Source organism: Fusarium solani (genome assembly GCF_023522795.1).
Source record: "Fusarium solani strain SB1 chromosome Unknown bctg00000000, whole genome shotgun sequence".
Lineage (NCBI taxonomy): Eukaryota > Fungi > Ascomycota > Sordariomycetes > Hypocreales > Nectriaceae > Fusarium > Fusarium solani.
In genome coordinates this window covers 5832303-5858927 of record NW_027072157.1, presented here as the reverse complement: position 1 = coordinate 5858927, position 26625 = coordinate 5832303, and the positions used below count along the sequence as shown (strand labels likewise).

Below are 26625 nucleotides of genomic sequence, written 5' to 3'. Positions count from 1 at the left end.
TGAATCACTCATTATCGAATGAAATGAGTTGATATTCGTCATCGTCGTGACTATAGGAATGGCACAGAGCCCAACGGTGGAGCAGTACCTCGCCCGGCCTCCTTCAACGCAATATGGTTGACAACGTTTCCAATCTTGGCCTTGATGCCTGTGACGTTAATCTCCCAACCCCGGATGTCAGCAAACTTGCTCTGCTTGAATAACCTCAACGTTTCGAGGGATAATTCGTCCCCAGGAAGATGAAATGTCCATCCAATGGATATGTGAAAGGCAGTGCCCACAGCATCTCTTGTATCCACGTCATTTGTATTGCGCTGGTACAGAGTCGGTTGGCTAAACTGGGTCGCGATGGTGTTGCTCTTTGCCAGGAGAGCCGTGAGCTCTGGGTTCGGGGTCCGTACTGCCTCTTCGTTGTCGGATCCTGCCTTACTCACACCACTAGCAACGCGAAGAATGAGAAATGTGCGATCCGAGTCGGGTGACCTATACCAGGCAAGTCCTCGAGGCCTAACGATGAATGGAGCAATGCCGCTGCTGGTGAACGTTTGCGTGATCCTGTCTAGAAACTCGTCCTTGTTGCCCGTACTGAGAGACAATGGACGCGACAGGCTGATGTGCAGTGGCAGAGGAGATCCCAGGTCGCTGGTCAAAAAGTTGAAGAGCTCAATCTCACCCGATGCTTGCTTCTCAATGTCGGCCAACAGTTCCGTCAAGAGGGCATGCTGTGTCGTGGAAGGATGCCCTAGACGATATCAATTATGCACAGGATGGCCTAAAAGCCTTGAAACTTACACTCGACGTAGAGATGACTTGGCCAGTTTCCAACCACATGGGGAACTTGGCGCTTCCGTCCCTGATGGAGGCTCGGATCATCCACAACACTCTGGCGAACGGTAGAAGCATATAGATCGTGGAAGGTGTCGGGCAACGGGGGCATGGATGAAGCTTCGGCATCCTTGACTTGAGGCCGAGCGCCGGCATCGGCAGTTGGATTACTCGGAGTCCTAATGGTGTCCGACATTCGGGAGGAGTGGGCCGCCGTGCCATCAGCACCCTTCCGGCGCTTGATGCGGCGAGAGTCGGGGCCGGAGTCTTCGTCCGCGGAGTCGGAGGAAGAATAGTCAACAAGAGCCATGGCTATGGCTTGTGATTGGTACCGTCGCGCTGGCTGTCGGTATCAAGAGATGAACGCGTACCCCTCGTATTGATTCCAGAGCGTGCCTAGACTGCGGAACTACCGATGCCGAGGCTTTACAGGAAGATTCTTGTGTTTGCGTGGTCTGAAGAGTCTGGAAGCTGCTGGCTGAGCCTACCTAGGCAAAGAGAAGTGTGGGGCGGTGAGGAAGGTGGGCAAGTTAGCAACGGGCTTGTTTGAAGCATCCATATCTTCCAGAACATCAAGACATGGGGACCATTGTCAGCCCAAGTCTGTGATTCTTGGAGACTAGAAGCTGTAGAAAGCTGGACAAGACTGTCTCTATCGCTCCCGTTCAGAAAAGAAGATTTTTGAACACGTAGAGCATTGCTACTACAGTGGTAGCATAGATCTTATCGACATGCATCGGCGATCCAACATTCGTCGTAGGGTAGCATTTACGCATATTGCTGATCAATTGCGTTGTCAAGACGTCGCTAAGCATGGGTTTATTTCCCAACAAGAATATTGCCCAGAGCTTGGATGCAGAATTAAGCAGCTTTTCACTGCTTAATGCCGCGATGGATGACCTGTCCCTGAGTCCCTGCATTTTCTCGATACAGACTCTGGACAGGCTAGCAGGGCAGCAAATGTGATACTACTGCAAAGTGCTTGCATCGGCGGTGTGTGATACTCGTGTCCGTGTCTTGGTCTGGGTCGGGTCATGGCCTGAGTGTCAAGTGTCCGGGTCCCCCGGCCCCCCGAGCTAAGCCTTGGACGCCCGGGACGCCGGGGCACCACCGCCATTGGAGTAGCAAGGCCTGGGCCCGTCCAGCGGCCGGCCTAAGAGGTCCCTTCCAGCAGTAGCGGGCAGCAGGCGAGTCCCTTTGGTGACCAGGGTTGAGATCCCAAGTGCTATGCTATTTTTTTGCGATATCAGGTGACAGCTTAACCGATGGGTTTCCTTCCCTTGCAACGTTGACCTGTGACCTGTGAGTCGATTCAAAGTTATCCCGGTTTATAAACTTTGGATGACATTTTCTAGGGACGCGCGTTGAGGGTCTGGTTAGTTCGTGTAGCTGACGTCGTTCTCAACCGTTTGGTCCGGGCAGTGCCGCGATCCGAAAGAAAAAATGAGGGCGAGCGATCGTTCGTTCCAGGACATCCGGAGCAGTGCAGGTGAAGAAAGATGGATGGGCGACATGGGGGTCGGTGGTGAATGTGCAAGGGGCACTCGTCACTCCAGTAGTGACGGGAGCTGCCCCTCCCCTCACCCCGCGGAATGTCTTGAAGACAATGGATGAGTGGCACACCGGACGGGACGGAATGATTAGACGGTGCCTGGGCGGCGTCGATGGCGTCGAGCCATAGCCGGAAGAAGCTTGCCAGGTGTGAACGGCACGGACAAAGGTTGCGAAGGAAGCTCGAATTGAGTCACGAGGAGCTTCAGCTTGACCCCGCTGATGGACACTATGGGGGGTCCCTGAGATGGTAGTGGACGCATGATGGACGACCAAAGGAGGGGGACAAGGGACGAGACCACGCCGAGATCTGTAGGTAGGGTGCTTTGCCTCACCTCGCCTCGTACCTGCCGCACCTTTGAGCTTCTTTTTTTCTTGTCTCCATTTGTGCTTTGCCGATTTTAAAAAGGGGACCTGCATCTCCTCCATCCCGTTTTGTTTCGTTTTCTCTTCATCCTGTCTCTCTTGACATCCCGGGAAGTGCCAATACCCTAGACTGCCGACCTTTACATGGTCTCATTCGCCGACCGATACGAGATCCCAAGACTCGACGACGTTGCCTTTACCGCTGTCGTAAACTTAAAAGGCCCCTTGGCCCGTCACTGCCATCAGCTACTCTCAGGTGTCTACTTAAATCACCTCTTTCAACCGATCACGACTCCGACCTGTCAGCGACCTACCGAGCACACGACACGCACGTCCCTCAATCAGATACACACCGAAGCGAATCTCTCTTGTTCAAAGCTCAGATTCTTCTATCGCCACTATGGAAGAATCCAGAGATAAGCAGTGGGTGAGTTTGACAGAGTCCTTTGCGCAGCACGACCCAGTCTTTTTTCCCCGTTTCTGTTTCTTGGTCTTTCGTCAAAATGTTCCGTGCGCTTCTCTGCCCAACGTCATCTCACCAGGCCCAATCGAGAGCAAAAGTCAGGGACCCAGCAGGACCCTTTTCTGATTGTTGCTTGTTGCGTCAATGCCGATCCCCGTCGTTCCGGGATCCGTCGTCTTGGTGCTGCCTCTTGGTGGACGCCAGCGCAACAACCAAGAGCGGTACATGATGAATCAGCCCCATCCACGCAAGCTGGATGACGTTTCTCATGAACCATGCTCGCCCTGCATCAGCCGCGTCGTGTCGCATGTTTCTTGTTGTATTTATACTCTATTCTAACAATTGTTCATAGGCGAAAGCTTACATTCTCGATCCTTTGACTGCTCCTGAACCAAACCAAGAAACCGGTATTGGAGCATCTCACAACCTTTCAGCGCAACTACGCAACATATCTCTTGAGAATTCAAGCCCAAGCCCGAGCCAAGACCGCAGCGAAGATCGCAAGCACAAGCATAGATCATCATCTCATAGCCATCGACACCGCAGCTATCCTACTCCTCCTACTTCAGCCAGCCCAACTCGTTCTGACTTTCATCCCTCGAATCCCTTCTCGGACTCTGCGGCTGCACGACGAGCTCCCTCTTCCAAGTCGCTGTCTCCTCCAAATTCACCCCCAGCCGACTCTCGCCGTTATCCACCCAATTCTGCAGTCACCCGTTCATCCAGCGCCCGGGTTCCCCAGCAATCAAGCCTTCGACCTCCGCCTGTTCACCACCGTAGCTTCAGCACCGGCAATTGTGACATCTCACGCAAGCCCTCGCTAAACCAGCGATTCCCAGGCGACATGTCTCACAGACCACTCGAAATTCTCAGAAAAGAGGCCCGCGCAGCTGATCGCGCTCCTCATTTGCGACGAAAGCAACTGCCTGTTACCGACACCATTGATGCTCTTGACACCATCGGCGGGACATACCATCACGGTGGCCCTTATGACGCCACTCTTGCCAGCCGCAACCGAAACAAGCTCTACTCGCCCGTTGCCGCCGTTCAGGATTCCAACAATGAGGCTATCCGTGCTACACCCAGAGAGTACATTGAGGACTCTCTTAGACGGCATATTCCACTTCAAGGGACTGCTACAATTCCCAGCGGCGAGCAGGATTTCCGTGGTGACACAATTGAATATGAAGAAGGTGCCGATCTCATGAGAGAACCCGATGCGGTCGGCGGCGCATACAAGCGCTGGGACGGTATTGTATGTATCCCTGTTGATATACCCTCTTGCTCTGAGCTACCTACTAACAGAGATAGAAATACCATCCTGATGATCTCAAGGGAAAGGGCGAACCTTCCTATACCTATGAAAAGGACCTGAAGGAAAAGAAGCGTCTACGCCGTGGGGAACCAGTCGAGTACGAATTGTCATCAGGCATGAAGAGCAGCAAGCGTCCTCCCTTCAGCCACCACCGAAGCTTCAGTGAGAATCCTCGATCGGCACCTTCTCAAGACGGCGCTTCAGATGGAAACGGGCTTCGCCGCAACAACTCTACAGGCCGACATCGCCTGAGCGATGGTCTTCGACGACGCTTTGGTAGCATGAGGCGCAAGAAGGTCGATGAGGTCCGATAAGTTTCCTAAAGGCTAGACGCTGTGTTTCTTTATCTCTTCTGTTTGTGAATTTGGGCGTTATCATGCTGGCGATTGATAAGGAGAAACTCTTTGTTGGGACTATGACGTGTATACAATGGCGAGATGCTACCGATGACGACACGGGCGCGATTAGGATTTTGTGTTTTACTGGGCAGCGCCTGTCCTTGGCAGTGGCAGAGATATCTTGAGAAAAAAGAAAAGCGCCAAGTATGGTTACTGTGTGCTACGAGCGAGTAGAGCTATGAATTATATCCGATACAGTCGAGTTTGTGTCTTGTGCATCATGTTTGAGGGATTGAGACAGCTTGGATGATGGATGACTAGAGAATCCTTTTAGAATGTATTGTTCTACCTGTGCCCAACTGTTTATGAGGCAACTAAACAATGGCAGCCATGTAGCTGCGCAAACTATATATCCGTTACACGGCCTCTTCCCATAACAATACACCTCCTGCCAGGCTAGAACCTTAGAAATACGCCAGACCACTCCATCCCAGCACACCCTCAAGCTCATCCCTCAGCTCCGCAACACCATCATACCCGCCCTTGCCGGCAATCTCTGCCCTCTTTGCAGCGCCCAGCTCAGCCCACCTCGCTAGGATAGCACCGTCGACGACAGTTCGTCCCGCAGCAGCTTCGACGCCCACAGGTCGTGTACCGCTGGGAAGTCTGTATGCCTTTGCGTTGAGACCTCCGTAGGGTGTCAGCGCGGGGAGAAGCTGGTTCGTTACGGAGAGGAGACGGCGGTATGTCGTCTCTGGGAGGGGTACCAGGGTTGAGAGGTGACCTGATGGAGAGGCGAGGAGGAGGATGTGGGAGGGGTCTGAGGGGGATGGATGGGCTGGGGGGGTTGTTCTTGGGAGGAGGAGCATTGAGGTAGGGGGGTTGGGGGAGACGGAGAAGGTTGTTCGGTGGAGGAGCAGGTGTCCTTGAAGGGATTTGGGATCTGGAAATTGTTAGCTTGGTTGAGTGGTTTTAGATGTTGGAACTCACGCTCGGGGTTAAACTCGAGGATGTGCAAATCACCATCAGCGTCCGCCGCAACTATGGCAAGATCCTCGCCATCAGGGAGGAAATCTGCTACTAGGAGCGGCAACCGGCCGTGACTCTTGCCCAGGATCTTGAATGTGTAAGGCTCTTCAGTGTATCCTGCAAACCAGACACCCTTGAAGGCATCAGCCATGACACACAGACCCGTTCTGGGGAGCTCGCGAGCGCTCGAAACATGACAGCTCATATCAAGGAAAGCTACGGGCAACAGGGATCCATCCTCCTTGAGGCCTCGTACCATACACTTTTGGCCTTGAGCGACGAGCATAAGACCCTGCGTGCCAATCTCCGAGATGGCAGTAACACCACCTCGGGGAATGTCCTCGCGGGCAATGGCCTTGAGACGTTTGTTGGTTTCGGGCTTGCCAGGCTCGGGGATGACGGTGACAATGTCAAAGACGTGGACGCGGCCGCGGATGGGAAGGTCCTCGCCCTTAGAGAGGGCGGTTCCCACCGTGAGGAGGAAACGACGCTCCTTTGTCTCCTCCGAGACTTCGAGTTGCAGTGTCTTCATACACTCGATGGATTCACATGACTCGAGCTCCTGATCGTGGATGACGGTCAAGCTGACGGGACTGATCAACTTGAGAACACCACGGGGCATGGTTGGTGCAAAAGTGAGTGTTTCCTTGGCCCATTCTTTGTGGTAATCGTCATCTCTCGGTAACTCAAACGGCTCATTCGTTGTGCATCCGGCGATATATGTGCCAGTCGGTTGATGGTACGCGATACCGCAAACATCACTGTCCAAAGGCACCTTCTTGACAGATATGCCAAGGTCGGTGAAGTTGGTCTCAGAGGGAAGCTGCGTGACACGTGCAATGCCCTCGTTGTCGGCGTATATGAAACCTCGATCGCAGCCTTCGGTGTGGAACGTGCTCATGCCACGGACACCAAGACCTTGGAGACCGATGACGCGAGGGACACTCTTGCTGGACTTGAGGACGAAGCTTGGTGATGGACCCGGAAGGAAGACGGTGCTGTAGCCGTTGACGTTGGCACATGGCCGTAGAGGCACAAAGCGCGGTTGCTGGACGGCATCGTCCTGTGATGTCTCGACGGGACTCGTGGCGAGTGCCGCATTGGAAGCCTTCTTGAAAGTAAGGGTAGCGGATAGCGTGGATTCAGCACCCTCTGCCTGGTAGCGAAGGGGCTCGTAAATGGTAAGATCGTCGGTTTGGTTTCGGAGCTGAGGAGGTCAGTATTCTTCTGGCAGAAGTATATCGAGTTGACTTACGATGAGATATGGTGATTGGGATACAGTGTCTCCGAGGTCTGCCACCAACAGCTCGCGGAGATTCTCTCGAGCCAGGCCTCGGCGGAGAGTATAGTCTGCCGAGAGGTAAGGAGGAACATAACACAAGCCCTCAGCGACGTAGACCGGCTTTGAGAGATCGGGAAGCGCGTAGACCTATTGATCTTAGCCAAATAAGCCTACAAGGTGAGTTTGTGACTTACGTGTAGCGCTCCTGTCGAGCTAAGAAGGAACATCATAATCTTGGAAGTGTCCGCACCCTTGTCACCGACACTTGGCTGGAAGACGCCCTTTGTATCCGTGTACAAGCAACCGGCGTGCCATTTTGTGCTTTGGAGCGTGCTGTCCGCCTTCTCAACCTCTTCGAGCTCGTTGTTGCTGTCGATCTGCGCGATCAAGACACTGCTGTCGTCACGGATGAGCAGCAGATAGGGGTCTGCGATACTGGCGCTGACAACTCTGGGTTCAGCGCCAGTTTCCTCATCAAGCATTGGCAGGATCTGAGTGAGACCAAGGTCTGTACTTGTTAGCATCTACACGAGTAGTTTCATCACAGTTACTTACCTCCGTCGTAGGATCGAACTTCAGATTTCAGAACCTGAATGACCCTCATTTGCTTGCCCATGGTTCCAGCCTCAACAGTAAAACCAGCCGCAGGGTCAAACTCGGTCTCTTTTAGAGTCTCGAATCCAGCAGCAGTGAGAGCGTACACATCTGATGTCTCATACCCGTCGAGGTCGACCTTGGCCACAATCATGTACTTATCATGCTGTCCGAACGTCTCATAGTCGTTCCCAACAGTGACGTTTCCTCCCAGAGACTTGGGCACAGGCTTCTTGACACACATGGTCCAGAACCCACGTGCTTCTGGAAACTCGAATCTTCCGATAATCTTGGGCTGAATATGTCGGTTGAGGATGGCGAGAGATCCAGAGTTGCCGCGACCAACAACGCAGGCAAGCTGCAAATCAGACACGACACCCTTTGATAGGGTCGCCTCTTCGCTATCTGGCAGGAAAGCTGCCTTACCAGATGTCAAGTCCCTGATAGGAGCAATGCTGAGTAGGGTATCGTGAATGCGGAAGCTCAGTTCACCCGATTTGCCCGCTCCGTTGAGAGCCTGGGCTGGCTTTGCAGCTGTGGACTCAGTGCCGTACAGATCATCGTCTTCGTCGTCTTCATCCTCAAGATCGAGTTCGTCAACATCAAGCCCAAGGTCGGCGTCGACGAGGCGTGTCTTGCGCCGCTTTTCTTGGCTCATCTTCCTCGACCAACCCAACACAACAGAGTCGCCAGTCTCGCTACCAATAAAGAAGGTGTTTTTACCAAGTTTTGAAGCCGCTGATGCGCGGCTCTTGATTAAACTGCCTCCGTTTTCCTCCGGAATCATCTTAACGCTGATACCGGATACTGTACGGCCGTCGATTCGGAATGACACTATGCCGAGTCGTCCATCATTGAGAATCAGGAGTAGCTCTCCATTCTCAATGTACAGCTGTTCAATAATGCAACCCTCTAACCGAAGGTTCAAATCCGCCTGGTCGGACAAACTGAAGGAGGTAATCTGTCGAGCCATCGAGTTGACAGCCACGCCATTGGCCTTGCCCGACTGATCAATATGGATGAGCTCGTTCTCTCCGATCAGCAGCGCGCCACCAACAGGTGCTGACAGAGCAATCATCTTGTATAGATCTCGCGGGAGGTCGGTAACTGAGAGAATGGTGGTTGAAGCGCGCTGCTGCAGGTCGAGTGTAAAGACCTTGTAGGTGAGGTGATCTTTCTGGCCAAGAGAGTGCGCCCGTTCTTGGCTGGACGACAGGATGCCAAAAGTTGGCTCTCTATACTCATGCAGGAAGGCCAAGTGCACGGGATGAAGCAGACTGGGATCAAGCAGTGGGAGACGGAGGACAAAAGACGGTGTATAGGCTGCTTCTAGAGTGTCGCTATCTCCATTGGCGACTGCGGTGGGCTCCTTGACGGGCCGCGGTCCGTCGAGATCCTCATCCCAATCATCCATCTCCAAGTCCTCTTCCGCTTGTCGGAATGGGAGGATAGCGATGTTGCGCGAGCCGAACTGGAAGGCGGCGCATCTGCTGCCCGGGTCGGCCTCGAGGAAATTCACGTATTCGTCAAAGGCGACCTCCCAGGGAGCGCCCTGAAGCTCGTCCTTCTCATAGTAGTGGATTGAGAGGGTCTCGAGGGTGTTCTTTTTGGGATCCCACTCGCATAGGCACATCTTGGCCGCCTTGTATGCTAGCAGTAGAGCCTCGCCCCCGGATTTTGTATGTTTGGTCTTGATCTTGGCAAGACCAATGACGGTTCCAGCGAGCGGTAGCTCTGCGACGAGCACTAGCTTGGTGTTGTTTGTGCGATCGGTGCGGACTAGCATTGACTCGCCGCCGCCGAGGAACGAAGATTCGAGGCCATCGTCGTCATGTGCGCGGTGATCAAACTCGGGCTCGGCCTTGGGAGGCTGCGCAGGCTGGTTCTGGGCGTCGAATTCGGCCGAGATGGCCTTGGTTGTAAAGATCTGGAGCAGGGAGCCCTTTGCGACAACGAGGTTCGAGGCCGTGGCAGACGTGAGGGCGATGGTCAAGGAGTGTGTGACGGCTGAAGGAGCCGCAAGCTCTGTATAGGCCTGCATCTCCGCAAGATCATTCTTTCGTGGTCAAGTGAGACCGTTTTGAAGCTCTGGCGGTTGTCGCGACGATGTTGGACCTTTGTTGAATGTTTGCCCAAAAGAGATAGAGCTCAAGCTCAAGCTCGGAAAACCGTTATGCCGTGGTCCGGTTTCGATGCGGTAGGAGCCACCCCTCCAACAGGAAGGGGTGCGACAACATGGAAAAGCCCACTTCTGGCCTACATGGGAGCATAATAAAACTTGTCAGGGTAAAGCGACTTCTATTGAATAGCTTTCTATGCTATTGGATTGCTATCGAATTCATGCGTAATGCTTCAAGGCCTGTAATCCGTCGCTTCATCGGTTGGCCAGAGGTGCATTTAAGACACACGCCTCAAGACATCGCGCATACAACGAATCAGCGTTCGTTTGTTGGAATGCAATTATCAAAATCCGGGGTGGCTCCAGGGCATCACGGGCTGTCCCCTTCGGTAACGCTAGCGTATCAATTGCGTCACAAAAACAACCGCGCCTCGAGCTTCAGAGGGATCCATGGAAATCTTGCTTTTTGAGTGAAGCTTTCCCTTGCTTTTATCAAAGCGCGACCCTCGCTACAAAATTTATCATTTCGAGCTCGCTTGATTCTTGAAGACGTCACCACTGGCGCTTTGATTTGATTTCTGTCTTCGGATCCTCGGATCTGCCAAACAAAGCAGCGCCAGCAAAACAAGCCACGCTGCGAAGCTCTTTTTAGCGGCTTCATTTCTTCTGCCAACTTTGTTCGTTGATCCTCATTTGCTCTAGCAGCTTGACATACTCCGACGATACCCTCATCATGGCCCACGCTGGCCTCGTGCAGGCCAGTCTCATCTGGGTCGCCTACGCCGTCGCTGTCGCCCTCTGTCTCATCGCCGCTCTCATCACCACCTTCACGTGGCAGACTCCTCGAGAACGATCCGCCGTCGTTAGCATCGTCGCCATCGTTAGCTTGACATCTCTGCTCGCTACCGTCTTGCTCCTACCCGTCGACATCGCCCTCATCTCCGCGACTAGCTCCGCGACCCTCGGCGCCAAGAAAGACTGGGCTACCCCGAACGCATCGACAGCATCCTCCTCACCCTCAAGATCGTCTACTACAGTTTGTACAGCTTCGATGCTTTGCTATGCCTCATTGTCATTCCCTTTGCCTATTTCTGGCACGAAGAATACGATGAGATCGAGGTCGAGGAGGAGGGTCGCACCCTGACCAGCCGCTTCTGGGCGTCGCTCAAGTACACCCTCTTCTTCGTCGCTTTCGTCGTCGTTCTCTTCCTGCTCGGATTCTTTGTCCCTGCTGCTGGCGACACCTCTAAGGACCATTGGGATCTCGACTATTTCAAGAAGCTGATTGCCCAGAACCATGGCGAGAAGGCACTCACCTTTGCCCTGGGGCTTTTGCTTACCCTCGGCACCTTGCTCTACGTCGTATACACTGGCGCCGGCCTTGCCTTGCTCCCGATCTCCTTCATCAAGGCTGCCCCTTCAATCTCGGCACCTCAACTCTCCGAAACCACTGCCTCGCAGCTCGAGCAAAACCGCGAACGACAGCGACAGATCGAAATGCGCAACGCTGGTCGACAGGAGGGCATGTCCCGACAGGATCGCCGCGAGCTGGATGTCTTGGTTCGGGAGGAACAGACGCTTGTTCGACGCGAGAGACTGGCAGCTGAGGCTCAGGGAGAGGGTCACAGCCGAATCTACCGGGCTTGGCTCAAGGTCTGCGCCGTCTTTCGACCCATCAAGCTGATCGGCGGAATTTTACTGCTTCTTCTCTCCGTCTTCATCTGGGTATCCATGCTCATCACGGGCATCGACAAGGCGAAGAATTCGATCTGCAAGCAAAAGTGCGGTTATATCTTGGGCCAGATCCACGTCTTCCAGCCCATCAACTTCATCTTTGTCAAGGCTGCCAAGGCATTTCCCGTCGACTACATCCTCATGGCTCTTCTGGTTCTGTTCTTCTTCAGCAGCTCCATCTCGGGTGTCGCAAGCGTTGGTATTCGCTTCCTTTGGGTGCGCATCTTCCAGATTCGCAAGGGCCGAACTGCCCCCCAGGCTCTTCTGATTGCCACGGTGATGCTGGCCCTCATTATTCTCGCCTCCAACTACGGGATCGCGATGATGGTTGCTCCACAGTACTCCATCTATGGCACTCAGACGATCTGCACCAACGAGCCCGCTTATCCCGGAGCCCAGCCTGACTGCAGGAACCACACGGACATGATCCGACCCTGCTCTGAGGCCCTCAAGTTGAGGCATGCTAAGGACGTCTGCACGCCCTCAATCATGTCGACGTTCTTGAACCGCATTACCATCACTTGGCCCTTCTTCGGTCTCGTCGACTTCTGGGCGCAGTTTGCTTTTCTGGGTGTCTTCCTTGTCGTGTTTGTCACAGCCATCTTCCGTACTCCCAGGGTCAATCTCTCCCAGATTGACGAGGAGGCTGAGGCTGACGAGGAAGAGAGCCTGCTTGCGACTACTGGCAGACGATTTGGCGCGACATGGCAAGATGTCAGAGGTAAGACTGGCAACTCAGGGAACAACTCGACAAACGGCGCTGGCGATGGATCAAATTCCGCGGCAGCGTAGTGATGTCTGGCACAGTGGGTTTCCAGTGTGAGATGACTTAAGGTATTTTAGGGTCGGGCAAAGGCGCAGTAACATCAGGTATGAACTGGAGTTCAACAAGGTCCATGGAAAGTTTGGGTATCTGTCTTTACATCGCACATGATTGCAGGGTCGGGATTGATTTTGTTTGAGTAACAGGGGCTTCGCAGAATGCTTTGAAATGAAACACTATGCCCCGAGCGCAACCTTTCTCTTCTCCTTCTTCTTCCTGTCCTTTGTGAACTGTACAGCCTTGTGACTACGCTCGTCAAACCCAGCATTGGGTCCGATGTGCATCTCCCGCCAGCACCGGGTGCAGTAGACGTCGTCGTCGCAGCCTGGGCAGCGTAGCGTGGCATCTTCGAGGCATACGGTGCACCAGCTGTCCATGTCGTCGTCGGTGTAGTTTGTGCGCGTTGTGAGGCGGTTGATGGGTTTGCCTGAAGGCTTGGATGTGGGGACTGAGGGGAGGGAGAGGGAGTCTGAAGCTGATGGGGAGGGAGCGCGAAGGGCGGCGAGGCGGGCGGTGATGTCGTCGATGTCTGCGCTGCCGGCACGGGCTGATGCCGCAGGGGCGGATGGGAGGGTGTCGAGGTTTGAAGGGAGGTCGGGGAGGGCGAGGTCAGCATCCTTAGACGTTGTGTCTTTTTCTTGTCCCTCGTCTTCGGAATCAGACTCTGGCTCTGGGGTCTTGTCCTTGTTGAGGGCAGCTTCGAGTTCCACCTCATCGCGGAAGCGGGCGATGACATCGTCGACCTCCTTGTTCATGGTCTCACCATCAGAGTCATCAGAATCATCCTTGTCTTTAGAAGTGTTTTTGACGTCGTCCACTGTGTCCTGTGGTATGGAGCTTGCAAGTTCTTCCAGCAGAGCCTTGACTTGCTCATCATCTGGCTCGACCTGAAAGCCTTCACCAGGCTTTACATCGCCAAGAAGTTCCTCTAAGGTCTGATCATCTGTCTGGAACATGGCATCGACATCCTCGTCTTCCAGTTCGCGAAGCTCTTCTTTTGGAGCCTTTTTAACAAGAGGGCTGGGGCTTGGTGATGGCTCAGCTGCTGGACGCGATACCTGGGGTGAGGTCTTGGGAGCTGAAGGTGAGGCTTCGTCTTGGCTCCGCAAAGACTTTAGGCGTGCAGCAAGGGCATCTTCGCGAGTGGGAGTTTTTCTCCTCTCGATTAAATCAACATTTATACTGGGTGGAGTGTTAGTACATGTTCCTATTCGAAGTTGAAGTGACTTACTGTGTTGCTGCGGGTTTCTCGGGCGTTGCGCTACCACCCCTCAAGGCCTGAAGACGATCGAGGAGGGATTTGTCGACATCGTTGGGCATGATAAATACGCGACTGATATTATCGAGTGCGTAAGTATAAGTGCGGTCATACACTATTAGATGGCGGACGCGACGTGCTGTGTTTGATAGACGAGCTCAGTTGGATGTTGGGTTGAAGTGAGGCGATGGAATGCGGTCATAACGACTGAGGCGTTGAGATACAGCGGGGGCGGGGCTTCTGGGCGCCGAGTCCTTGGCTTGATCAGTTGGACACGAGATCCTGATTTACGGATCTAGAAGATGCACGTGGGAATAATCACGTTGTCAAGGTAAAAGATAAAATGCATTTCATTTATGCCATCTGATAGGGCTGGGGATATAGCAGAGAGTTCTCGTAAATGTCTTGGCGTGGGGATTGAGTTGGGCAGGGGTCAAGTAGACCTCAAACTATGGGTGCGTACTGGATGGCAACACAGTGACCACGATATACACTATGAAACCGGTAAACAAACATAGGGTTCGTCTTTGATACAAAGGTAGTATGCTTCACTGCCTCGCGTGCATGAGGTAGCTTGTGGCACCTCGGTTGACTGAAGTTTGTAAATGGATGCTTCGTGCACGACAATGGCGGGATATCTGGCTCGTTTAAGAGTGCGCATGGCCGCTCTGGCAATCAGAAATGGGTTCCTAGCAACGGGACGACAATTCCTTTGACCTGGTCCATACTGCATATCTGTGGATGCGTGACGCGCGTCTGATCGCGTGGAATCTCAAGACCAACCTCGCAAGCTCCCGGATTGTGGTGGTTCCAACTTGTCGGAATGTGGGAGACCCCGACCCCTGCCCTGGCCGTGACGATTCAGCCTTAGACATCTGCTTCAACGGAGAGCTGAAAAGGAGGGTTGTCTGGCTGCAGAACACTATTGATTCCTTTACGGGAGACGCTCTGCCCTAGCGTAAGCTGCATGATCCTGGTACCCGTTGATTGCAGGGGCCGCCAAACTCTTGTTTGCTTCGTCATTCAAAGGGGTCTTGATTGTATGCACCATTACGCCACCCGTTGCGTTTGCATGCTTACTACCATGGATCCCAGGAGAGATGGAAAACAAAGACCTCTGCCCCGTTTGCATGGGGTTAAGTATTCCCTAGCCCCAGGTCTGTCGCCTTTGCTGTCGCGTGCCAACATGTTCCCTCTTCAACCTTCATCGCCATGTTCAGCAAGGCGGGCGTGTTGCGCCTGAATACCCACGCATTACAGATCACAGCTGCAGTTGCATTTGTCTGGCTCTTTGTCGTCCTCGTCTACTGCTATCGAGATCTATCGTTTTCGACACCATCCCCTGATGTCACTTCGAGCCGACCCAGCAGCAGACCTAACCGACCCAGCGCACCGGGTTCGCAGACGTATGGACCAATTAAGCTGGGCGCGCAGTACTTTCTCGACTATCCGCTGAGCGAACCGTACAAGGACATCTTTGGAGAGCTGGGGCAGCGCGCACAGTTCCTTCGGTTATGGATTGAGCAGTTGGAGGGTGTAGATGAGAGTTCTGAGGAACGTGGGGAGGTGGTGGAACTTGTTGAACGACTGACCAAATCACTATTCCCATATCTCAAGCAGAAGGAGGGTGTTTCTCCTCCCCTTGCAGAGATTCAACAGCGACTCGGCATTTCGCAGAGTGAGGCGGGCAATCTGACAGCTGCGAGGAAACCTGCTGGCATCGTCATCCCCACCGGCGAGAATACGCTTCGGTTCGCATGCCATCTTGTCGCATCCCTGAGCAGAGTTCACAAAACCGCCCTACCGATTCAGATTGTGTATGCCGGAGATGACGACCTATCTCCAGCTGGAAGGAAGAAGATACAAGAGGCGGCTGGCGGCCTTGACGTTGACATGCTGGACATTCTCACCGTTTTCGACGACAAGATGTTGAAACTCGCTGAAGGAGGATGGGCGATTAAACCCTTTGCTGCACTCGCGAGCCATTTCGAAAAGGTCATCCTACTCGACGCGGACGCTGTGTTTCTTCAAGATCCCGAGCAACTACTTCGCCAAGACCGATTTCAGGAGACTGGCGTCCTCCTTTTCATGACCGGCTGCTTTGGAAGGGAATGTTTGCCGATCGCCACAACTGGTGGCACGAACAACTCAAACATCCCAGCCCAGAGACGGAAAAGTCGCTCGTGTGGACCGAACACTACTCGGAGGAAGGAGACTCGGGCATCGTGGTGGTTGACAAGACACGGCTCGACGTCTTGATCGGTCTTTTGCACGTCGGCTGGCAAAACTCGGAGACGGTGCGAAATGAGGTGACGTACAAGATCACGTACGGAGACAAGGAGAGTTGGTGGATTGGCTTCGAGGCTACGGGGTCCAAGTATTCCTTCTCGCCGCATTATGGCGGCATTGTTGGGTGGTTGGAACCGACTGAGCAGGACGAGGACGATACTGATTCAGGAGAAAAGTCGAAGCGAGAAGAAGAGGTCCGCGTCTGCAGCTTCGTCATCGCCCACGTCGACCAAACCGACAAGCTCCTATGGTACAACGGCGGCCTGCTCAAGAACAAGATCGTCAATCAGACCGATTTCGAGGTGCCGACGCACTGGATGATTGATCAGACGTGGTACAAGGGTGCTGCGAAGAAGGATATGAGTTGTATGGCCGGGGGAAAGGCGACTGAGCTGTCGGAGCATGAGAGACGTGTGTTGGCGCGATCTATCAAGGTTGCCAAGGATGTGGATGAGCGATTAGGATTGTTGTCATGATTGTCAAGGGGTGTATGGCGTCGGGGGTAGTTAAGAGTAGATCCGGACATGATCTGGTATTGTATTAACACAGCGGCCTTTGTCTTATCCAATCCTCGGTTTTATACCTTGTCGAGCGGATCAACCAATCCCACCGACGTTGGTCTCCACGTTGCCTTGAATTTTGTTTGTGCTGGATGCCTTTGCCTCAACCGTCAATGGCAAGATCACCGGTTCACGTGGTTGGCGTTGATGAAGCCAATCGCCCCCAATGCGCGTCTTCGACAAAGCCACATTAATGCCCTTCCCGAGAGTTCCTCTACAGCCGTTAATACCGAAGCCATTGAAGCGCATAATCGTAATCAACTGCATGGCAAGTGGCGTCTCGCCTATGTAAGTGAGATCCATCGCGACAAGACGACGTCAGCAGTCGGCGTGGCCAACCTCCGACCACCGATGGTAATCAGCGAAATTTGAGCACTTTAAACGAAAAAAGCCTTGAAACACGAATCCATTTCCGGTCGTCGTGGACTGATTCTCCACGCGTTTCCGGTATTTCACGGCGGCTGAGGCCGTGTCCCGGGTTCGTGGCCACATTTTCGGTCCCGGACATTTGGCACTTGTCCGGAATACCGGGGATCTGACGATGTCAGCCGAAGCAACCAAGTAAATAAATACAGAGAAAAATCCCCGACTGTAGCATCACTAGAGAGTAATTCACTTATCAGAATATTAAACATGTCATTTCCTGTTGCTCTACGATCTGCCCGTCCTGCGCCCGTCATAGCCACCCTGGCCGCGGGTGGCATTGGAGCTGGAATCCTCGCCAAACTCTTGTTTGGGAGTGCTTCTGCGGAATCTGATGCTCCGACAAAGGTTTTCAAGGGCGGTCCTGCTTTTGTTTCGCTGCCCCTTGAGAGTGCTGAGCTGGTCAACCACAACACGAAGCGATTGCGCTTCAAGCTTCCACAGGACAGTGCTGTCAGCGGGCTTCCTCTAACATGTAAGCATGGTGGTTGGGATACTCAATGGGTGTTTGCTAACATTTTGTAGCTGCCTTGTTGACGCTGTCCTGGCCCAAGGGACAATGGGTACCCGTCCCCCGACCTTATACCCCGGTCTCTTCTTCAGGTAAATGACCTCTTCCTTCATCCCTTGAATGGTTCCCTATACTGACCCCCCACCAGATGAACCAGGGTATCTAGAACTTCTTGTCAAAAAGTACCCAAATGGAAGGGCCAGCAGCCATCTTCACTCACTCAACCCAGGAGACAAGCTACTCTTTGCCGCCGCCCTCAAGGGCTACAGCTGGAAGCCCAACAGCTACTCCCACATCACTCTCATCGCCGGTGGTGCTGGAATCACACCGATCTACCAACTCGCGCAAGGGATTCTGAAGAACCCCAACGACAAAACTTCCATGACGCTGGTCTTTGGTGTCAACAGCGACGAGGATGTACTGCTCAAGCAAGAGTTTGAGCAGTTCTCGAAGGAGTACCCGGGTCGGTTCAAGGCCATCTACACTGTCAGCCACCCCAAGGATGGATCACCATTCCAAAAAGGCTACGTGACCAAGGAGCTTCTCAAGGAGGTTGTGCCTTCGCCCTCACAACAGGAGACCAAGGTCTTTGTGTGTGGTCCTCCAGCTATGGAGGATTCTCTGGTTGGGAAGTGGAACTCGCCTGGAATCTTGAGCCAACTGGGTTTCAGGAAAGACCAAATTCACAAATTTTAGAGGAAGAGAATGTGCATAGGATGAAATTAATACTGTGATAATGTTGCTAGAATATATATACCACTCATCTCGGAGAAACCCCAAAGGGACCAAAATCCATTTATTATACGTTATCCCCTCAGAAACCATTGTGTCCAAAGTTGTTGTGTTGCCAATCAGATTTTGGCAACTGTGTTAGCATTGGGATATGATGCTATGGTGTGTTGATCATGTGTTTTGGATATAGTTGAAGCCCGGGCCTTGATGGGATAGCTGAGCCAATAGATACTTTCTCAGAAACGGCCTCGAGTGGCCGCTACTTGTCATTTCCGGCGGCGACAAAAGCTACCAGGACAGCCGCACATGCAGCAGTTGCGAGAATGATATCCGTTCGTCTCCCATCCGTCATGAGAGCTAGACTCGCTGAGAATACACTGGTGAAGACGGCGATCATTGCCAGTCGAAGAGCCTCATTTTTGATGAGGTATAGTGCCACAATGGCCGCTTGGATTACCAGGGAAGCCGCAATGACTGTGATGACGGTAACGAGACGTGAAACCCGTTTTTCTGAGTAGTACTTTACTCTTCCGGTTGCGTCGTCCCTTGACCCCTTCTTCGAGGGCGTTAGCATCTCCAGAAAGAATGTCCTCTGATGAGGATACAGAAATAAGCAACGCTGCTTACAGAAAAGTAGGTCCCTACTAGGTTTCTGAGTGATCTACTCAAGGCATCGTTGCCAACGGCTGGACTAAGGGCGATAAAGTCGTCTCGATCTCGAAGGAGATCACTACCGTAGCCAACAAATGGAGTCTCGGACTGAAACCACCCTTGGAAGACTTCATAAACACGATCTTCCGGCTTAGAAAGTTTCATGATCTCTCTTCGGAGTAACAGCGCCTCGTCTGACAAAGACACAGATTAGTCGAATTGTCCGAAGTATCAGGCAAGATAGGTAGACACCAACAGTACTCCTTGGTCAACTTCCGTATGCGGCATATTACTTCCATTCTTTCGGCTTCCCTTGGCTGTTCCTGTGCTCTTGCAGAACATACTTCCCAACACTTTGACGAGAGCATGACATCCAGGTCTGCCTTTTGGGCGTCATCTTGGTCGAACTCCCTTAACTGGTTCTCGAGCTCTAGCAACTCCGATTGCAAGTACAGAAGATTTCGAGAGCCCAATTGTTGGAAGCCTCTGAAGATGGAAAGCTCTGGATCCGAGGCAACGAAGCTCGAGAAGGTCGCGTAGCCGGAAAACGGCGGATGTGTTTCTGCCATGGGTCGTGCTATGCTTGGAGATCCGGGGATGGTATTGATGGTGCTTGTTTCTTCGTATTTTGTTTTTTCCTTGTCGACCTGTGCTACAGTGGGAGGGAGAAATGAGACATCGCGGAAAGCAGGCTGGCAAAGGCCCGGCTGACTTGGGTACTCTTCAGCTCAGCCTGATTGCGCCTGGGGTTGAAAACGTGCCATTTTCCAGCCTCATGCAGGCACTGCCGCATTCATCAGTCTCACACTCACCAATTATCACTCACAACGACCGTCCGAGGCAGAAAAATGAGGCGGCCGCCAAGGAGGGCGCATTAGGTAGGCTAACTCTGGTCCTTTAATTAAATACCCAAGACTTGGACTTGCTCAACTTTCGACCACATTACTCAGTCACCATTTTCCAGACCTTGTATTCTGGTGATTCTGCGACAGTAGGAAACACTCCTACCAAGACTGTCAGACGGTTCATCTCACTTCTTCAACCGTGGATCTGTGTGTCCCATCATGGCGACCTGGCTGGCACTTTACACAGACCCCCCTGTCGGCTTGGTCGCCTGGGCTGGCGCTGAACCGGCAGACGAGCGAATGACGCGCCATAGGGAAGAATCGCGACAGTCTTCTGCTTTGAGGAATTCATCTCGGTCAAAGGATTCGAACCGACTTCAACGGCGTGATCAATCGGTTGATGTTCAAGTGGAACTTGAGCGCCGGGCAGCTGCTGAACGAAAGGCTAGGCGCAAGACGTACGGCATCGAGAGTGAAGAGGGTGTGGATGTAGAGGAAGAGGGGGAACAATTCAAGGTCGGAGCTGACGGCTCAGACGGTCTCTCGCCTACCGACCGTGGCAAGGGAGTGGACAAGGGTTTCAGGAACCCAGGAGGCTCAACCGACGTAACCGACCCGACCACCGACGTCAGCACAGGGGCTGATGAGAATTCGAGAACTGATCACGGTTCAACCCTTGTTACCAGCTCGGGAGACAATACTGTTAAAGAAGACGATGACAGCCTAGGAGTATGCGGCCCTGGCACTGACAAGGCTTCGGGCAGAGACGTGAAGCCAGGGGGGAAGTTAAAGACCGCGTGGTGCATGGTAAAGGTCGAAATAAGAATCATTTTAGAAGTCGTTCGCGATACTCGTAGTTATAGTTGATAGAGACTACCTATCGTAACTTGGACATGTTTGGCTCTGCGGCCTCAGCCATTTGCTCGCCCTCACAGGGAAAGAGATGTTGGTGGGAATTATCTCATTGAATTTATAGCAAATGAAATAGCTCCGGAATCCAGATTTTCACCCAAAGTACTTCCAAATTGCCACTGTGTTAGCGTTGGGATATGGTGCTCTATGATGTGTTGATATTATGTTTTTTAATCTAGTTGAAGCCCAGCCCTCGATGGGATAACTGAGCCAAAAGACCCCTTCGAGGGGGTTAGTATCTTGGAGATCTAGCTATGTTACTAATAGTGCTCGTTTCTTCGTATTCTGACCTTCTCTTATCGACCTATGTTCATTGCCCCCTGGCTATTATCTTCCCCTGTCCAATGTCATATTTAACCACTGTATTCTTGAAGTGCCTCGCAAGATCATCCGCAGTCTTGAGCCCATCCACCTTATGAATCGCCGGTGCATGGAATGCATTAGCTGTCTCTAGAGGACTCATAGTTACAGGCCGACCGAGGCGCCAGAAGCCGTGATATAGAAACATGACGGCCACGGCGCCAGCAAAGGTAGTAGCTAGCGATGCAGCAAGATATTCCTTATTGATGGCGTACTTGGTCGTAGTTCGCATCTGTGACCCTTGAACCGCCTGCTTAAAGGTCGAGTTGGAGAACGCTATCGCTGTACGGAAGGCCAGCTCACGGAAGGTTTCGAGGATGGGTGGCGTCGGATCAGACCAAGTCATGTTTGTTGTTCCCATTTCAGCGTCGCTCGAGTTCATGTAAGTATAGCCCATGGGTCCTTTACCTTGCAGGGCTAGGATACCCGTAAAGTAAAAAGTCACGTTGCTACTGAACATGGAGGAAAGGGCGAATGAAAAGCCTCCGAGCAACGACGGCCATGTTCCCAAACCTGAAGTCTCCATATTGGGATACATCAGCTTCTCGGTCCGATTGACTATCCCGTCCACGGTTGGACTGGACCCTCGGAGTGTAACAGTGCCATTGGCGTAGCTGAAAGGATACCGGACTATTGCGCTGTGTAGGATACAGGTTGTCACGGTGAGGTCTCCTTCGTCGCCGATCGCTCCCTTGTAAGTAGTGTCGAGATGCAACATCGTTGGGACGTTAAGGCCGTTGTCAGTAATCTGAATGCCGCCAACCACCCACGACTCGCCAGGCTCTTTATCGATGAAATAGCTCTGACTGCTGCGAGTGCAGTTGATATCGAAGCCTGCACCGATGAGAACGCCCGAGCAAGTGCCTTCGCAGCCCTCAAGGTCGAGCTTGATAGGATCCCGGTTGGTGTAGGCGCGTAAGATACGTGAGAAGTTGGTTGTCAGAGTACTAAGGGCTTTTGCCCGGGTCATGTAGAGTCCTGTTGGCTGACTGAACTGGCCTGTCGAAAGAGCAGCATGGAAGGTTGCCGGCTGCGTGCGAGTGTCAGGCATGATGCGGGCTGCTCGTTGAATCAGAGGTCCATTGGCAATGGTGACTGCCATCAGAATTGACACGAGTGTGATCTTGCTGACATTTAGGCGCAATAGTCCCAGGACTGACTGAAAGGCACTCGAACCGTGTTCCCAATAGCGATGACTTTCTGCGAGCGTCGCGCCTTGAGACATTTTGATCCACCAGGTGAGTGCTCTGCCTTCATGGAAAGCGACACCAAGCCCGATGTTGGCGATGGCGATAAGGACGGCGAGTGCTACCGCCAGTTGGATTGGTCTATCTTGAGTCGGCCATGAATCGACTTCCTTTCCACTGGCCGAAGACAAAGCGGCGATAATGCCTGCAGCAGAGACAATGGCAACGACAATCCCAGCAAGGCCGGACCACGGAATACTCTTGAAGAAGCTAGGCTTCCAGTGTTGATTCGAGGGGTAAGGACTGATAAGTTGGTAGGTTGACTCGAAGCCGTACTTGTTGCCTACGTTTTGCTGCATCTCGTAGCTATTGTTCGGGAATTCATGTTGAGGCCAATTCAAGAGATTGTGATCAGACATGGCGTTGTTTCACCGTGGGCCGTCACTATTGCAGGGTTTAGACAAGACAAGATGACAAGGAAGAAGAACCATAACAGAGCCGCGCTATGATCCTCGGTAGAAAGGCACGTCGAGAGCGTGCGGGGTACTGCAGGGATCCATTCAGAAGTTGTCTCTAGAGAAGAGAAAGGAGATAACATGGAGAGCCAATCGATCTCATGCACAAGACTGTCGTGCATATTGGTCATGAGTTTGTAATCAGCCAGCTGAAAGGGGTTTCCTTTCGTCTCGCGCTTTATCTCTTATCTTACCTTGCAGTTAAGAATCTCTTAGACTGCGCGAAGGTATTATTTGCTTTTTATATTACAGGCTCGGGAGGTAATCGTGCTGAAGAAGCTGGTGAAAGCTTGGTAGGACGCAGCGCCATTACCGATAAGGTTCCGAGCAAAGATATGAAGCCAGTGGTCGAGCGGAAGACCGCGTGAGGCTTGGTAAAAGGCCAAATTAAGAAGCTTTTCGGAAGTCGTTCGCATAATCCTGATTCAAGTCTGTGGGTATCGGAACTTAGAGATGCTTCCCTCTGCGGCCTCTCCTTTATAATTGAATACCCGTTTTATCTTAACTTCAAAGTCTTAATCAGTTCATACATATAAATAAGAAGTATAGCGTAATAACTCTCTATGCCAGGTTCAACATCAATATCAAAGCTCACCTTGTTCAACCGCATTTCAATGAGCTCAGCCATTCGCTTGTCCAAAGAGCAAAAGAAATATTAGCAGAAATTAGTACATTGGGCTTTCATCACAAATCAAGTAGCCTTAGGTTCTGAATTAGCTATCGAAGCCTTTCCAAAATGATTTCCCGAAGACCTTGTGAAAGTTGATGCTTCTCGTCGGTGCACCAACCAAAGCTTCATCTCTTCCATCATGTGGGAGGAACCGGTATTTGACTAAAGTGTTTATCATCGTGAAGTCTCGAACTGGTCACTGTCAACGCAATGATGGGGGCTTCGAATGTTTTAATGAAGTGAAATGCAGTCATTAGGCCGTGCGAGATGCTGATATAAGGCAAAGACGAAATATGATCCGGCATTAGGATTTAATACAGGCAGCTATTTTAGGGAAGAGAACTTTTGTCTATTGGAAAGGTGGAAAGGACCACGAACGGCTATTCTGAGGGACCAAATCCCGACGATCAACGTTGAAGCCTATGGCATGTGTTTGTCGTCTTACATACTGATGCGTGTCGAGTTATTCAGCCTCATCCTTCAGAGACAACAAATATTTACGTCACCTAAAATAAATTGTAATCAAATTTAGTTCAATTACAAAGATCTATAATCAATCATCTATCTTGAAGGATCTGACATGCTGGCAAATTCAGTTGCTCAGGTGGAATACGAGGCTAGGTGAATCAAGAGATGAACTGGAGAAAAAGAGAATTACAACGCTGCGTACGGCATCACATCGGGCCTGGGATGGGAGCCATTGGCACATAGCACTAATGGGAGAATATGCGAATGGTAAGCGTAGCGTCCGCTTACTGAGACGGTCTCAGTAGCTAAGCTGAGTTGAGACTACCCTGTCATGAGAACAGCCATGGCGTTGATCCTGTGGTCCCCGCTGACCGCAATCTTCCTCTCGCAAAGCATTCGGCGAGCGGGGAAAGAGGAGATGCTTTCCTAGAATGGTGGTTATGGGCCGACAGCCCGATCTGCCGGCGAGGGACCGGGGCGTCATGCTGTGCCCCGATGATGTGTGCGCAGTCCAATCGAGTTTTTCAGCTCCGCCACCTTGGGCTGTAGCTCTGAGGCTAGTGAGATGGATAGATGCAGAGGATGGGAATGCCGAAGTTTTCAAGAAATATCATTCGCGCAAGTTTAGTAATGATAATGTCCTTGTTACATCGATGAGGCTTCTGACTCGGCTCTTCCTTGTAGCAATCGACCTTGGAATTCCTGCCTGAACCTGAATGGCAATTGACAATTCGGAACCCGTGGGAATCTACTGTGGGCTTTGTGATTATATGGAGACGGTCAGATTACGAGCTTAGTGAGAATGCACGTACAATCCCATGTTGCGCTCCGGCTTTGCGAAGAGCATTGACGCAACTCTGGGATATCCCGGCCATCAACTGCCGAGCACACTCGAAGCTTCCCAGCTTCATCCATCTTGTGTAGAATTGGACAGTGAAAAAGCCACTGGAAAGGCCCAGATTCCCAAAAGGTCCGGCACGATGCTTCCCCGAGGACTAGTTCGACGCCGTAGGGCTGGGGGCTAAGAGGGCGCAGCTTGTTGCTGTTGGCTTAGCCTTGAAGCCTTAAGCTTAAAGCTGGAGCTAGGGCGAGCTCTTGTGCTGTGGAGGCGGTGCGGACGCTATTCTTAGTGGATTGGCGTTGATGGCTGACATGGTGTAAGCGGCATCCTAGGCTTTTTTGCACCACCAGCGGGGAGCCATAGCCTCCTCCGCTAGCAGGCGGGCGGAGGCATCGTGGCTCTGGGCTTGAGGATAGAGGTTGTCTGCTTGAGATGTCTGAGTGATCGAGATGTATAAGAAGATGCCATTCCTCCAAGATATTCGGACCTTTCCTTCTCATCATCACAACAGCATCAATCCAAAGCCACAAAAAACCAATTTCTCTTTTTCCTTTTTTTTCTTCTCTTTTTTCCTTATTTCCTTTGTAGGGTCTTCTCTATTTCCTTTCGACTCTCACTTATCAACCACATCTCCCGTTGTTTGATAATAACAATTCTTCTTTCGTTCCTCATACCAAAGACAAAAACATCCAACATCAAAATGCAGTCCGTCTTCGTCGCCCTTTTTGCCATTGCCGGCCTTGCCAGCGCTGGACCAGCCGTTGAGAAGCGAGCTGAGTGCCCTGGCACCGGAGCCTACTACGTCTGCGGCAACAACAACTTCCGCGGTTACTGCAGTGTCGACCCCTGCGCCATTCCCTGGTGTCCCGACTTCAAGCTCAAGACCTGTGAGCCTGCCACCGCCGAGAAGCCGGCCGGTGAGAGCCCCACCACCACTGTCATCGCCGAGGTCCCGGCCCCCACCGCCACGGTCAAGAACCCCGGCGCTTTCCCTCCCGGTGACGTCTGCCCCCCCGGCCTGGGCCGTCTCCAGGTCTGCGCCAACAACGGCTTCCGCGGCTGCTGCAAGGCCGAGGCGTGCGGCGTCGCCTGGTGCCCCGACTACAAGCCCGGCACTTACGAGCCCGTCAAGACCATGAAGGTCAAGGCCCGACAGTCTGATCCCACCGTCTGCGCTCCCGGCACTGGCTTCTTCCAATCGTGCTCCAACGGTTTCCGGGGTTGCTGCAAGACTGACGCATGTGCCGGCAAGGCTCCCGTCTGCCCTCCCGCGAAGGTCAAGGCCCGTCAGGCCGATCCTACCGTTTGCGCTCCTGGTACTGGTTTCTTCCAGTCTTGTTCCAACGGTTTCCGTGGCTGCTGCAAGCAGGACGCCTGTGCTGGAAAGGCTCCCGTGTGCCCCCAGCCCAAGATTAAGGCCCGCCAGTCCGACCCTACTGTGTGCGCCCCTGGTACCGGCTTCTTCCAGTCGTGCTCTAACGGCTTCCGCGGCTGCTGCAAGACTGATGCCTGCGCCGGCAAGACTCCTGTCTGCCCTCAGTCTGTGAATGTCAAGGCCCGCCAGTCCGATCCCACCGTCTGCGCTCCCGGCACCGGATTCTTCCAGTCTTGCTCCAACGGCTTCCGGGGCTGCTGCAAGAAGGACGCTTGCGCCGGAAAGGCCCCCATCTGCCCCCAGTAAGGTGGCTTCTCAAACTTGAACGATATAGAGGCTCGGCATCATCGGTTTTAGAGGGATAGACTTGGGATTGCATAGATATTATGAGGGTACTTTGTACATACTTTTGCATTCATTTGGGAGTTATTCTATTCGGGATTCATGTGGTTTTCACCATTCATAAGGCTTTGGGTAGCGTTTTAACTGTAAATATGTTAAAAAAACTAACTAATACATTCCTTCAAATAACTCAAGAGTCTCACAAAGTGTCAATTGTCTACCCCTAGTGCACTTCTCTCTTCTCTGT

At 52.5% G+C, this 26625-nt stretch overlaps 11 protein-coding genes across 11 annotated transcripts; 6 read left to right on the top strand and 5 right to left on the bottom strand.

Moving 5' to 3' along the window:
- Window positions 1-50: 50 nt before the first annotated feature.
- Window positions 51-1135, bottom strand: MRS44_001870 (uncharacterized protein; the record flags this gene model as incomplete). The annotated part of the gene is made up of 2 exons (XM_046267980.2): window positions 51-742; window positions 793-1135. The coding sequence occupies 2 exons, from the start codon at window positions 1133-1135 to the stop codon at window positions 51-53; spliced, it is 1035 nt and encodes a 344-aa protein (XP_046124733.1).
- A 2007-nt stretch (window positions 1136-3142) lies between these two features.
- Window positions 3143-4834, top strand: MRS44_001869 (uncharacterized protein; the record flags this gene model as incomplete). The annotated part of the gene is made up of 3 exons (XM_065623857.1): window positions 3143-3169; window positions 3558-4460; window positions 4517-4834. 3 exons carry the CDS (start codon window positions 3143-3145, stop codon window positions 4832-4834), a joined length of 1248 nt encoding a protein of 415 aa, XP_065480273.1.
- Window positions 4835-5322: 488 nt separating this feature from the next.
- Window positions 5323-9804, bottom strand: MRS44_001868 (uncharacterized protein; the record flags this gene model as incomplete). Its single annotated transcript, XM_046267979.2, has 5 exons — window positions 5323-5801; window positions 5849-7094; window positions 7143-7316; window positions 7364-7677; window positions 7725-9804. 5 exons carry the CDS (start codon window positions 9802-9804, stop codon window positions 5323-5325), a joined length of 4293 nt encoding a protein of 1430 aa, XP_046124731.2.
- An 811-nt stretch (window positions 9805-10615) lies between these two features.
- Window positions 10616-12408, top strand: MRS44_001867 (uncharacterized protein; the record flags this gene model as incomplete). Its single annotated transcript, XM_065623856.1, has 2 exons — window positions 10616-10762; window positions 10834-12408. 2 exons carry the CDS (start codon window positions 10616-10618, stop codon window positions 12406-12408), a joined length of 1722 nt encoding a protein of 573 aa, XP_065480272.1.
- A 207-nt stretch (window positions 12409-12615) lies between these two features.
- MRS44_001866 (uncharacterized protein) lies at window positions 12616-13759 on the bottom strand (the record flags this gene model as incomplete). The annotated part of the gene is made up of 2 exons (XM_046267977.2): window positions 12616-13621; window positions 13671-13759. The coding sequence occupies 2 exons, from the start codon at window positions 13757-13759 to the stop codon at window positions 12616-12618; spliced, it is 1095 nt and encodes a 364-aa protein (XP_046124729.1).
- Window positions 13760-14909: 1150 nt separating this feature from the next.
- Window positions 14910-16462, top strand: MRS44_001865 (uncharacterized protein; the record flags this gene model as incomplete). The annotated part of the gene is made up of 2 exons (XM_065623855.1): window positions 14910-15831; window positions 15909-16462. 2 exons carry the CDS (start codon window positions 14910-14912, stop codon window positions 16460-16462), a joined length of 1476 nt encoding a protein of 491 aa, XP_065480271.1.
- A 717-nt stretch (window positions 16463-17179) lies between these two features.
- MRS44_001864 (uncharacterized protein) lies at window positions 17180-18176 on the top strand (the record flags this gene model as incomplete). The annotated part of the gene is made up of 3 exons (XM_046273186.2): window positions 17180-17444; window positions 17495-17572; window positions 17629-18176. 3 exons carry the CDS (start codon window positions 17180-17182, stop codon window positions 18174-18176), a joined length of 891 nt encoding a protein of 296 aa, XP_046124727.1.
- Window positions 18177-18471: 295 nt separating this feature from the next.
- MRS44_001863 (uncharacterized protein) lies at window positions 18472-19028 on the bottom strand (the record flags this gene model as incomplete). The annotated part of the gene is made up of 2 exons (XM_065623854.1): window positions 18472-18786; window positions 18840-19028. The coding sequence occupies 2 exons, from the start codon at window positions 19026-19028 to the stop codon at window positions 18472-18474; spliced, it is 504 nt and encodes a 167-aa protein (XP_065480270.1).
- An 899-nt stretch (window positions 19029-19927) lies between these two features.
- On the top strand, window positions 19928-20575 carry MRS44_001862 (uncharacterized protein; the record flags this gene model as incomplete). Its single annotated transcript, XM_046267976.2, has 1 exon — window positions 19928-20575. The coding sequence occupies one exon, from the start codon at window positions 19928-19930 to the stop codon at window positions 20573-20575; it is 648 nt and encodes a 215-aa protein (XP_046124725.1).
- Window positions 20576-20930: 355 nt separating this feature from the next.
- MRS44_001861 (uncharacterized protein) lies at window positions 20931-22586 on the bottom strand (the record flags this gene model as incomplete). Its single annotated transcript, XM_046277840.2, has 1 exon — window positions 20931-22586. One exon carries the CDS (start codon window positions 22584-22586, stop codon window positions 20931-20933), a length of 1656 nt encoding a protein of 551 aa, XP_046124724.1.
- A 2775-nt stretch (window positions 22587-25361) lies between these two features.
- Window positions 25362-26342, top strand: MRS44_001860 (uncharacterized protein; the record flags this gene model as incomplete). The annotated part of the gene is made up of 1 exon (XM_065623853.1): window positions 25362-26342. The coding sequence occupies one exon, from the start codon at window positions 25362-25364 to the stop codon at window positions 26340-26342; it is 981 nt and encodes a 326-aa protein (XP_065480269.1).
- Between the last annotated feature and the right edge of the window lie 283 nt (window positions 26343-26625).